The sequence below is a fragment of the Heptranchias perlo genome, chromosome 24 (assembly GCF_035084215.1).
Source record: "Heptranchias perlo isolate sHepPer1 chromosome 24, sHepPer1.hap1, whole genome shotgun sequence".
NCBI lineage: Eukaryota > Metazoa > Chordata > Chondrichthyes > Hexanchiformes > Hexanchidae > Heptranchias > Heptranchias perlo.
The window spans coordinates 12,823,147-12,836,434 of NC_090348.1; the positions used below are offsets into that span (position 1 = coordinate 12,823,147).

At 40.5% G+C, this 13,288-nt stretch overlaps 1 protein-coding gene across 6 annotated transcripts in view; it reads right to left on the reverse strand.

The window, feature by feature from the left end:
- cald1a (caldesmon 1a) overlaps positions 1 to 13,288 on the reverse strand; it is a 188,821-nt gene that overhangs the window by 18,731 nt on the left and 156,802 nt on the right. For 5 of the 6 annotated variants that reach the window (XM_068004779.1, XM_068004776.1, XM_068004777.1 and 2 more), the window contains 4 exons: positions 6,935 to 6,978; positions 6,738 to 6,819; positions 5,182 to 5,325; positions 3,302 to 3,397 (listed from right to left, as the gene is read on the reverse strand). In XM_068004779.1, coding sequence (XP_067860880.1) covers positions 3,302 to 3,397; positions 5,182 to 5,325; positions 6,738 to 6,819; positions 6,935 to 6,978 — 366 coding nt within the window. The remainder of the gene's footprint in view (positions 1 to 3,301; positions 3,398 to 5,181; positions 5,326 to 6,737; positions 6,820 to 6,934; positions 6,979 to 13,288) is intronic. The other variant, XM_068004781.1, reaches the window with a different exon arrangement.

Genomic DNA, 13,288 nt, shown 5'->3' on the forward strand with positions numbered 1-13,288 from the left:
ATTGTTAACAACTGAGATCAGGGCCCCATGAATTCTGTGGCACTTCAAGGTTAATTTCTGCAGCACCCCAACTAAATTCTACAGCGTACAGAGGCAGGTCTGTCCAGGGTTTGGGGACGTATCAATACATAATAAATATTATTGAATCTCGTACTAACCATTGATAAACCAGCGGCTTTTCTTCAGAATAACTGTACATTTTAAATTATCTAAAAACAGTTTACGGTGCTTACCTAGTAATATGTGACACTTAACATACAACTGTCTCATCTGACCTTTCACGTGGCCAAGTGAGACAACTAGGTGTTAAGTAGAAGCCAAGTATTAGGTAGTAGGCAACCAATACCTGATTTCTGAACCAGAATGGTGTCAATTGACACTAATCATTTAATTCCCATTGATTTCGAACTCATTAATCCCCAACCCTTTCACACTTTGCACATTTACCTGGACCCAGTGCTTCTGCAAAGTCATCTAATTAAGGCTGTGGCCCGTCGAGGAGCTGTGCTCAGACGAGGAGGAACGCGATGGACACCTACAGACTCTGAAAGACGCCTTGGTAAGAACGGGATATGACGCTCGACTCATCGATCGACAGTTCCGACGGGCCACAGCGAAAAATCGCATAGACCTCCTCAGAAGACTAACATGGGACGCAACCAACAGAGTACCCTTCGTCGTCCAGTACTTCCCTGGAGCGGAGAAACTACGCCATGTTCTCCGCAGCCTTCAACATGTCATCAATGACGACGAACACCTCGCTATGGCCATCCCCACACCTCCACTACTCGTCTTTAAACAGCCATTCAACCTCAAACAGACTATCGTTCGCAGCAAATTACCCAGCTTTCAGGAGAGCAGCGTCCACGATACCACACAACCCTGCCACGGTAACCTCTGCAAGACATGCCAGATCATCGACACAGATACCACCATCACACGAGAGGACACCACCCACCAGGTGCATGGTTCATACTCCTGTGACTCGGCCAACGTTGTCTACCTCATACGTTGCAGGAAAGGATGCCCCAGAGCATGGTACATTGGCGAGACCATGCAGACACTGCGACAATGGATGAACGGACACCGCGCAACAATTGCCAAACAGGAGGGTTCCCTCCCAGTCGGGGAACACTTCAGCAGTCAGGGACATTCAGCCACCGACCTTCGGGTAAGCATACTCCAAGACGGCCTTGGAGACACACGACAACGCAAAATTGTCGAGCAGAAATTGATAGCCAAGTTCCGCACCCATGAGGACGGCCTCAACCGGGATCTTGGGTTCATGTCACGCTACACGTAAGCCCACCAGCGAACAAAAGCTATCTGTTTTTAATATAACGGGTCATTTGCTGGCTTTCTCTGCCTTCCGGATGTTTCTGCCTCTCTCTCTCTTTTTTTCCTGTTTGTTTTTTTTGTTGAATGTATATTCGGGGGTTCTGTAGGTGACACCTCTCTGTCTGAACACGGTGATTGCCTTGGCAACGGGCAGTTGCAGGGGCAGTCTGTAATCACCATGTATTGTTCTCTGATTTATAAATGCGTAGGCTTCGAGGAATTCCTGACATTTACCTGAGGAAGGAGGAAGCCTCCGAAAGCGTGTAGATTTCAAATAAAATCGTTGGACTATAACTTGGTGTTGTAAAATTGTTTACAATTGTCAACCCCAGTCCATCACCGGCATCTCCACATCATATGAGGTATTGGTACTTGAGAGACTCGTAGATCAGGTATTAGAACTGATGTACTCAGTGTTGGCAATGGTACACCAAACATTGGTACATCAGTTATTGGTATACTAGGTAGTAGTACAGTGAGTATTGGCATTGGTACTAAGCACTGTTCATAATGGAGGTTCCAGCAGGATTAGAGAAATGTGTTTTTATTCCAACTCCTCCCCCATATAATTAAATATTCTTGTGTTTCTCCTAACTTCCTGTGCTATTTTCTGACCAATGATTGATGTTGCCACCTAGATGTTTTTTAGTTTTTCACGTTGAGGTCTTCAACACACAATGTTTTAAATGAAAACAGCCACTGTTTCCGAGTTACATCTGTCAACTAGCAACTGGTGATAGTTTCAAAAACCAAAAGCCGTCGAGAGAGTTGGGCATTAATAAGAGCTCCTGCAGTATTAATAATGTTGCTGAATTTGCTAATGCTTTTGTTGGTTGAATTCTAATTAATTTTCCCCAGATCTGTTATGTCCTTGATGTAGTGTCAAATCCCTTGCATTTTATCGGTCATTACAGTACACATTGTTTGTAGCACTGTCTTTGAGAATTATACAAAAAGTGCAAAGTGATGAGTGGCATGTTAAAGAGAGGATTTTTTAAAACAAGTTTCTTCTTAAAAAAAAAAATTAAGATGAGAGCTATAAACAATGTGCACTGTAGCAGAAGTACTGATACGAGCAATAAAATATTGGAGGCTAATGTACACACAAAAATGTCTTGGTGCATTTCAATCTTGGTTGCTATAAGGCAGTGCTTCAGAATATAGCAAAGTATCCTTAGTTATTCCAACCAAAACAAGGCTGGAAAGATGAAAATAAAACTTTCAGTAAAGTCCAAATTTAATTTTCATTCCTGAGGCAATGATTGAGAAAAGCACATCAATATCCTGACTACCTTTTCAAATTGAGCAACAGAAAACATGGACTGTGTTTTCGTACAAATGTTGCATCTTTCAATTTGGCGATTCTGTTCTAAATCCAACTAAGTGTTTTGGAAAAAACATATATTGCTGGTGAGCCTCCTAGCAACTTGTATTCCATGTTGAAGAAAGTCACTTTATTTATTTCTTAAGCTAACGTGGACAGACTGGAAAGAAAACCAAGCACAAAAAATTGGATTTTTTTTTTCAATTTCAATGAGACATGGCAGTCCATTAGGTACTGAATTTGAGTTAAAAATATTTTCTTTCTTGTTCTCTCCCTCCCTTCCCCCAACTTGGCCACTCCATGCTATTTTCCTCAGTTAATGAGGGTAGATTAGCCTATCCGTGCACAAGTGCAAACATGTCAATGCTCACCCCTAGCAGATTTGCTTACCAGGATTTGTATTCAAATTATGTGGCGAGGGATACCTCTTCCCCAGCCAGACTTCTCCCCTACCCAAACAACTTGGCTGAGACTGGGATAACTCACCCTCTAGGAGAAACCCAGGTGTAAAGTTCAGCCCAGGCCACGTTTGCAAGTTGGGTCTCCTAGTTCAACGCGGAATGCTCTAGAATTGTAGCCGCTAGGTTGCAATGAGATGAGAAGTTTTTTTGAAAAGCAGTGAAGAGGTGGGCAACTTACTGAGGGTTTAGACGCAGGTGATTTGTTTGTTTCAGGAGTTTTGGTGAGCCACTGGTTGATGCGACCGGCAACGCCAACTTTCAGGCCCGCCACCTCCTACAAGGATAGCCATAAATAGAATCTCGTGAAGCTTTTTGTGATTACATGCAAGTTTAAATAGGATTTAAAAGCTCATCACCACAACTTAATAGACAGTCGAAGAATTACTTAGCTCATTTCCTGAAATATTCTTTGCCCATTATGAATGAGAACATGTTAAGACTATAACTTAGATCTGATAAACTTCAAATACTCAAATTAATGCACAAAAGTTGTACAACTGCACATCACTTAAAGGGTACTGTTATCAAGTATTTCCAGTTCCCAATAATAAAAACTTGTGCATCAAAAATATCTGAGACTAAAACAAATATGTAATCTGCTTCAACATTTTATAGTGAAAAGTTTTGGGGTAGTTCCAAAAGTGTGATGTGCCTGTTTCTTTGAAGCACTCCCAGAATATAATTACTGCAAGAATTCAGTTCTTAATTTTGCTATCAACATGGATATTCCTGAACCATCTGTTGGTTTTACACAAAATAATTCTGGATGACAAGCCAAGTACTCCTGACAACGCATCTTGAAAGTGTCTAATGTTTTACACCAAGATGTTCTGAGCATATTGCACATAACTCTGGCAGTTGTGTGTGGAAAGCCTACTCTTTATTATTCTCAGGTACTTAATTACCAGTTCATAATAGCTACAGGGACTGTCTTAGTTTCAGGAACTCCATATTGGTAGGGTTTTTATTACTGTCGCTAATGTTTAGTTTTTGAAAGTCAAATTCCTCTTGTTGTCTGTTATATTGCTTATTAATGCCAAGAGTGAATCTTAAAACTTTTGATATTAAAGGACCAGAAATCAGTTTTGATATGTCAAAAAAAAATTTAGCTTTCCATCCCAAACTCTGTTTACTCTTACTAAACTTTCCGGAGTTAGAATTTCCGTGGGAATACTCCCGATCTCCTGCCTCAATTTATCTGTCATGTCAAAGGTTCCTGCTGAGAAATTTCACTGGAGTTTAAAAATACATAATGGCACGATTAACAAGGTGCTTTCCAAGTGTGCAAGTACCAGCTTTTGTATCATAATTGAGTTAAATATTGTGATCAACAGTTTAGGGATAAACCTTGGGGATTTCAGGCAACTTTGAACTAAAGTAATTCTTCATTTTTAAGTTGTGGTGGTGGCAGTGTTTGGACTCTCTCTGTTTCACAGTATTGGGCAAATCTTTTCTCATCAATTAATCCAAGAGAGAAAAAACATATATAATCGGCAGTACGTACAATAGATTGGTTTTATGGAGTATGCTGCTGTGGCATTAAGCAAGTTTTCAATGTTTAACTCTTTAACCCACAGATGTTTTTACTACAAAAAAACTTTGCAGTCTTTTGGAATGTATGACACTGCTCAGTCCATACCAGTTTGGGACCAATACCGTCATGATCTTTACATAATGAAGACTGTGGAATAGTATCTTTAGATTATTGATCCATTATCAATTATAAAGCAGTAGAAACTTTATTCAACAACTAAGCAAATTTCAATTAAATCAGTTTTCTTAAAGAGACAATTGGAGAAAATTGAAAAGCGCCACAGAAATACAAGCATGCTCTCCGTAGGTACAGGACTGGCAGTGTCAAAAAGTATCCATGGGATAAAGTGTTAAAAACGCAAGACACATATATCAAGTACAAAAACAGCTGTGCAGTAAATCTGTGAGCAGTTTCATGCTAGTGTCAGCACATTAATTTGACACATTTTGTGTCATGTTGTCCTACCTACATTCTATTTCAGTACAGTCTGTTTTGGGCAGGAAGATCCCAAAGAGATCCCTTACCTTGTTTGGTGTACCCTTATTAGTTGGGGAAGCAGAACTATAGACATCACCAGTTTCCCACATGCTCTTGATGTTCCGCACTCCGTCAGCTGTCAATGGGAGATCTGAAGCTGATGCCTTACCTCCTTTAGCAGCTTTGGCACCCTAAATGTAGACAATCGTGATCTGAGTCCTCTCATAAATCAGTTGAGTAAGTAATTGTACAAGTAGCAACATCAAAATAGATTGCAATGGCCATAACATCATCATGAAACAGTTTCTGAATTGATAAAACATTCGATAATGTACGTAGGATTTCCCTGCAATCTATTTGAAATGAATCCATGGTAACTCTTGAGGAACGATGTCCAAATGAGATTAATACACTCTTGTGCACAAAACTCCAAAGAGACTTATTTGTAGATAATGCCAAGCTGAAGGTTGTACCCTAATCTCAGGGTTTAGGTGATGTGTAGGAACTGCTAACGCTGCACTTTTCATCAGTTAAAATATAATTTAAGCCCCTGGATTTGGAACTTTGGCATAAATATGTATTATCCTCATTTGTGACACCATTCACGAGGTATTACCAAGGATACTTAGCGTTGAAATCCATTGGAGGGCAATGTGTTTAGGCACACAAGTGTATGTTTATGGGTTGATGATGTTCATGTCAAGGAGCACCCCTGGCCAGGGAGGGGTGAAAGTAAAGGCAGCGGGAAAAAGTAGAATTAGCAGAGCAAGCCAGCAGAGAGACAGAACAGAGAGAATTAGAGAGTGAGCCAGATTTGAGATAGAACTGACAGAATTAGATGGTGAGCCAGATTTGAGAGAGAACTGAGAATTAGAGAGAAATTGGATAGTGAGCATTAACATTCTAACACAGTAATAGTACTGGGTAAGGGTTGATGCACTAACAGTCCAATACAGTAATAGTACTGGGTAAGGGCTTATGCATTAATATTCTAACACAGTAATAGTACTGGGTAAGGGCTTATGCATTAATATTCTAACACAGTAATAGTACTGGGTAAGGGCTTATGCATTAATATTCTAACACAGTAATAGTACTGGGTAAGGGCTTATGCATTAACATTCTAACACAGTAATAGTACTGGGTAAGGGCTTATGCATTAATATTCTAACACAGTAATAGTACTGGGTAAGGGCTTATGCATTAATATTCTAACACAGTAATAGTACTGGATAAAGGTTTATGAATTAACATTCTAACACAGTATTAGTACTGGGGACGGGCTTAGGCATTAATATTCTAACACAGTATTAGTATAGGCAATTCAGGCTCCTTATTCATTGCTAAAAATCCAACATATTTGGTATAAATTGAAATAATTTGAATTCCGTACCAGGGTTTGAATGTCCAACTCTATTTCAGGCACAGTACTTTTAAGAGTTTATAGTAAACTTTGAAACTTTATTGTCTTAAAGAAAAACTTGTGGGATTCTCCTGGACATTTTAATTTTTTAATGCAGACTTTAGAATCCCACAGTTTACCTACTATAACTGTTTAAGAAAACTTGAGAATACCATGCAGATAATAGTTCTGGAAGCTCACCTCAATTGCACTAGTATACTGCTCCAATTTACTGTCAATCTTGGAGACACCCAATAGCGGGCGTGTAGTTTTGGTGGTAGTGCTGTGAATACAATCGAGTTTTGCAGAATTAATAGTCCTGATTAACAAGTGAGTGTGTTGACTTTTTTTTTTTTTAAAAAGCAACATTAGCAAAATGATCCTGTTGAAGGTTTTACCTCTTTTTTGCTGATTTATTCAAAAAATCTGCCCTTTCACCGATCTGAAAATAAATTATGGAAAGAAAGGTTTGTAATTCAGGTGATGGCAAAGCTAAAGCAGAGACAATGGGAAATATTTTACACACAAAATCCACTGCACAATCGGTAACTGCACACCTGATCAGATTCAGTGAGAAAGCAAACAGAAACATCTCGAGGAATTCCATGCCTAAAATTTCCATATCCAGTACTGTGACCAGATGTTTGGAATATCCGCACAAATGTACCGTCCTCAATCTTCAATTGTCGAAAATGGACAAGAAAACTTCATCCTGAAGACTGACTGGATAATCAGGAACAGAATTAAAAATGTTTCAGACGGCAGTTTTCTCAGGATTAAAATAATATTTTTAGAGTAGGACAATGTTGCCATCGTTTGTCGAGTTCCATATCTAATAATATATGTAACTTAAATGCCTCTCACTTTGAGGTGAAAATCTGGCAGCACTGAAATTGGTTTCAGAGGAGTGAATTAGCCATCTGCTGGTTGCCACACTGAAAGGGAGAAAATGCCTGGAGACATGCAGACTGGGGGAAGTTTAACGATTTAGCGCTCTTGGTGCAGGATTTCACCTGACGGGAGTGCATGTCTTTCCATTAATTCCGACGGGTCTAAAATCATGCAGGCCCCAGCCCCCCAATTCCCAATAGCATAAATTCACTGCTCACACACGATCCCAGAGGAGAGCTGAACTCGGAGAGCAGTGGTCAAGAAATGCCGCTGCAGCTCTGTCTCTGAGCCACGGTGCGATCAAGTGTGACTCCCCACTGGGAGCATAGTACGGTGAATTAACCTATCTATATTCATTGCTGTTAGGTGAAGCTCTGCACTGCCAGTACTAAATCAACAAACTTATCCCACTAAAGGAATCTCTATTTTTCAACTTTCCATACAGCCATCATAACTCAAGTCCATACACAAAATGAGACTTACGACCCTGCAGTACTGTGTCCATAAATGGACTGCATTTTCTCTGTATAATATGAATTCTTGTGAAATATTAATATGTTGCCATTTTAAAAAAGCTTTGTTTTGGAGACATGATTTAAAGGAGATTTGTTTTGGAATTCCATCATGATTTTGCTTGATTGTCGCTGCAGAAAGCTGTTCAAACTCAAGTAACTGTTTGTTTATACCATTTCTATTTTCTGGCATTCAGTTCTTCGTCTTGGGGTAAATTCACCAATGCAATGCTCCCAGTGGTAATTCGAGCTTGAAAGCAGTACAGATTTGAGAATCGGTGCTACAGTATTGTAACCTGGGCCTAAATTTTAATACGGAGCCTGGAAGGGGGGGGATTTCCTGACGGGAAACCCGAAAGAATGGGTTTTTCGGACGTCCTTACGATTTTGACGTAAGGACATCTTTTTTTTGTTGGTTTCCTGCCCGCAGGCCAGCCAGATTGAAAGACTGGCCATCAGTCGGATTGGAGAAGAGGAAGGAAGCAGATGAGACAAGGTAAGTCTTAGACTGGAGGGGGGGGGGGGGGGGCTCGGGGTCGAGGTTCACCGGGGGGGTCGAGAGTTATCAGAGGGTTCGAGGATCAGGAGTCATTGGGGGGGGTTCCATTATCATCGCGGGGGTCGGAGATCATGGAGGGGGGGTTGGAGATCGTGGTGGGGGGAGGTCGCTACAAGTAGGCTTGTTGGGCCTGGGGGAAGCACTCTTGCTCCTCCGGGCCCACAAGCATGCTATAAATGCACTTATCTGCTGTTTTGGGCCTTCTCGCCGCCTCTCACGTGGTGTGAAGCAGAAGGCCCGGGAATCCCGACCCCCAACAGATAAAAATAAAATAGCTGTAAAAACGGAGACCCGCAGCCTCCTTGAAAGCTTTGAGTGACCAACTCGTCTCCTAAGAGAGGGTTGGTCGCCCGCCCCTCGTCCCGCCTCCGTGAAAACCGGAAGTGGGCAGGTTGGAGGCGGGTTGGGGTCGGGTTTTAGATTTTAAAAATTTTTACTGCCCCCACCCACCTCCAACCCACCCATTCTCCCAGGTTAAAATTTAGGCCTTGGCCTCCCTTCAAGTGCACCTCTCTGTTGGGAGCATGGGATTTGGTGAATTTACCCTGTTAATCTCCACAACGAGAGCTGCCCGTCAGATTCAGGCGCATTTTAAAAACAAGCTGTTATTTTGCTAAATGCCTGAAGATGGTGCCACTGAGGTTGAAACCAGCTCATTTCCACATCGTTCACCTGAGGAAGGAGGTAGCCTCCGAAAGCTTGTGAATTTAAAATAAAATTGCTGGACTATAACTTGGTGTTGTAAAATTGTTTACAGTTCTTAACAGTGTCATCAAGAGGCACTCAGTGCTACTGGACGTTTTTGTAATGTGCCTGTTTGTATTTTATACTCCAGACTATTTCTAACAAGTTTACTATATTCAAGACAAGGCCACGAATCAGATTTTAAAATTGTCGCTGATACACATGGCAGAATTAAAACATTTGTTTAATACAGAATATTCCACTTGCTCACTGATCTATCTAACCTGTTGTAGATCTACTACTCCTGGGTTTTGAGTGCAGGCTGCTGTGGAGCTTACAATATCCACACAGGACCCCTCGACCGACTGAAGAATAATGGCTGTAAACTAGAGTAAGGACAGCTGGAAGCTGTACGGCATCATGCAAATTAGAGGTCTGTTTTTCTAGTTACACCATGACAGACTAGAAAGACAAGACTTTGTTTCAGCCATTTCATTAACCCTTTTTATATTTCCATACCTGTTAAGTTAGGTGTTGGCTAGACATAATGGGCCCTATTTAAAATCTGTGCATCAAGATTGTATTAGCAATCAAATATGTTCATGCATTATAAGTATCATGGGGGTGATTGTGAACCCCAAGAACGGGCAGGTTGGGGGCGGGTGGGAGTTGAAAGCAGTTGTTTTTTTGGGTCACAACCACAAAATGTTCGGACTTTGCTTTCCCAGTGGGAAGCCTGTACTTTTACACACCGACATTAAACCCGGAAATAAAGCCGGGTTGCGGTCGCGACCCGAAAAACAACTATTTTCAACTCCCACCCCCCCCCAACCCACCCGTTCTTGGGGTTTAAAACCACTCCCCATATATTATTTTTTAAAATTAAGATTTGGTGGGAAATGATCTGACAACTTACCAGGAGCCCTCAGACACAAATAAGAAGGAAGACCGGAAAAATTGAGTCCTTTTTTCATTAGAACAACACAGAATATGGGGCAATATGATAGATATCCTGGAACTCCCTCCCTAACAGCACTGTGGGAGAACCGTCACCACACGGACTGCAGCGGTTCAAGAAGGTGACTCACCACCACCTTCTCAAGGGCAATTAAGGATGGGCAATAAATGCTGGCCTCGCCAGCGACGCCCACATCCCAAGAACGAATAAAAAAAATGTTTAAAATTATGAAAGGATGGGAACAGGATTGATGGATGCAGACCACTGACATAGACTGATTGGTCTTTATTTTGTGTGTGTGTGTATGTGTCTGTCTGTCTGTGTGTGCATGTGTGTATCTTATAGTCACTTTCAAATAGTGAGTCTGCCATTTTCTATGCAACAATGAGGCAGAATGGCTGAGTTGTCCTAGTAACCAGTTAGGCCATTCCCTACCTTACCCTAATTTTTTTTTTAAATTGTCAAAGTAAGCTCTAACATCAGAATGCTCTTTGCAATTGGGTAGAGGACTATGTTTTCTATTTGGTACATTTTCAGATATAGTTGTGAAAGGGTTAATGCTGACACACACTCAGCATGCATTCAACTTTTTGCAAAGAACTTTTTCAGCAAAATGTTCAATTTATGAAACAATCTTTCCTTTGGATTGCTTACATAAAAACTATTCTTTCATCAAATCATTGGTATACAGTATTAAAATGATAAAGGAGCAGAGGACAGTACACAGCAACCCAGCAAAAGATTGTATCCTCAGAGGATTATTGTATATCAAATAGGCAGACACATACGGTAAACAGGATGCACATATACCGGCAGATCTGAAACAGATTCCAGAAAGGTACAGACGTGTAAACGATTGCTGTTAAACTTTGGGGTGTTCTAGTTGTAGAATCCTAAAAATCATAGCTTAGAAGGAGGTCATTCAACCTGTCGCATCTGTACTAGTACTAGCTCTTCAACTGGAGCTATCTACACTAATCCCAATTGGCTGTCCCTTTCCCATATCCTTTTCCGTTTCTCCTCTGCTCATACTTATTCAAAACCTCTATAAGCTATATTATATCAACCACTTTTATAGCGAACACATTCGTAAAATCAGCTCTCTAATCTCTGCCTCGATAGCAATTAGTGGTAGACTATTTCATGCTGTAATAACCCTCTGTGGAAAAAAGACATTTCTTTTAACTTCCTTCTTTATTCTTCCAGTAAGAACCTTCAATCTATGCTCCCTGGTTACAGATTCACCAACCAACGGAAATAAGAATTTAGATTCCTCAACTTTCTCTGTTCTAGTGCAAAATGCCCCAATTTTTTGAGTCTATCTACATAATCATTACCCCTCATTCCAGGTGTCATTCTAGTGATTCTTCGCTGTACCCTTTCCATGACTAATATCCTATTCTATTAACAGTAGTGACAATTCCCTTAATACCTACCCTAGATTGTGGGTATATTGATACTGCAGTAGACAGTAACAATGAGAGAATAATGCAGTTTTTCAGGCTACAGGCATGATTGTGAAAATATTTTGAGGCCACTTTTATTATAAATTAAAATGCAAATTTTATGATGAAAATAATATTTTGTTAAGGACATTGTTTAAAGAGGGCTAGATTTAAACCTTCTCATTATAACATCAAATTTATTTTATATTACTTTTGTTTGAACTACATTTCAAGGAGAGTCTAATGACCATCTGGAGATGTTCAGGGTCATTTTAAGATCTATGTCTTAAATAGAATGAGAAAAATAATTTGTATCTCTACAGTGCCTTATCACATCCTTAAGACATCCTGAAGTGCTTCATATTCAATGAATTACTTTTGAAATGCCGTTATTAAGTAGGTTAATACAGCAGCCAATGTGTCCACAAACACTAAATGAGATGAATGACTAGTTAATCTATTTTTTTGTCAGTTTTAGTTAAGGGAAGAATGTTGGCCATGATACTGGGACAACTGCCTGCTCTTCTGCAAATTGTGCATAGGAATCTTTTAACTGCCAGAACGGTCCTTGGATTAGCATGTCACCTCAAGCAATGCTGCACTCTTTCAATAGTGCATGGAAGTGTCAACCCAGATTATGTGCTTAAGAAGTGTTTCTTGAATTTACAACCTTCTGATTCAGAAGCAAGAATGCTACCAACTGAGCCAAGCTTATATTATCACTTGTAATATTCTGTAATTTTTATAGATCTATAGGAAGCTCCGTACAAATTAAAATGTGAGCTGTGCAGGCCTGCTTGAGAATGCTTTGTGGAAAATGAGTGTCACTGCTATAGCCTTGGCTCAGAGGTTGCATTCTCGCCTAAGTCAGAAGGTTGTGGGTTCAAGTCCCACTCCAGAGACTTGAGCACATAATCTAGGCTGACACTTCAGTGCAGTACTGAGCGAACGCTGCACTGTTGGAGATGCTGTCTTTCAGATGAGATGTTAAACTGAGGCCCTATCTGCCCTCTCAGGTGGACGGATGTAAAAGATCGCACGGCACTATTCGAAGAAGAGCAGGGGAGTTCTCCTGGCCAATATTTATCCCTCAAACAACATCACTAAAACAGATTATCTGGTCATTATCACTTTGCTGTTTGTGGGACCTTGCTGTGCACAAATTGGCTGCTGCTTTTCTCTATATTACAACAGTGACTACACTTCAAAAGTATGTCATTGACTGTAAAGCACCCTGGGATGTCCTGAGGTTGTGAAAGGCGCTATATAAATGCAAGGCTTTCTTTTTTATTAATGAGTCCCCTATAATATAACCAAATTACAGTAATAAACCTTTGAGGACTGGCTCAGTCTCAAATAACCACGATTTAATTTATTATCAAATTTTGCCTCTTCCAAACTTTTTTTCTGAGTGCTGCAAATTAGCAAGAAAATCTTGCCTCCCCTGATGTCTCAATGAACTTCCTCATTAAGTAGCTGAGTCATGTGGACGAGAATGGTTTCAGCTCATCCTTGGTTAGCACAGGGGGCGATGGCAAAAACAAAAGAAAGACTTGCAGTCACATGGCTTGTAAACACTTACTGTTACACCGCACACATGAATAATGAACATTTGGTGAGGTAGCAGGGGGTGCCTGATGGCCTTGGGACTGTAAACCATGAAGAAGAAGTCAATGCTTTCGGAGAAAGAGGTGAAGGGATAA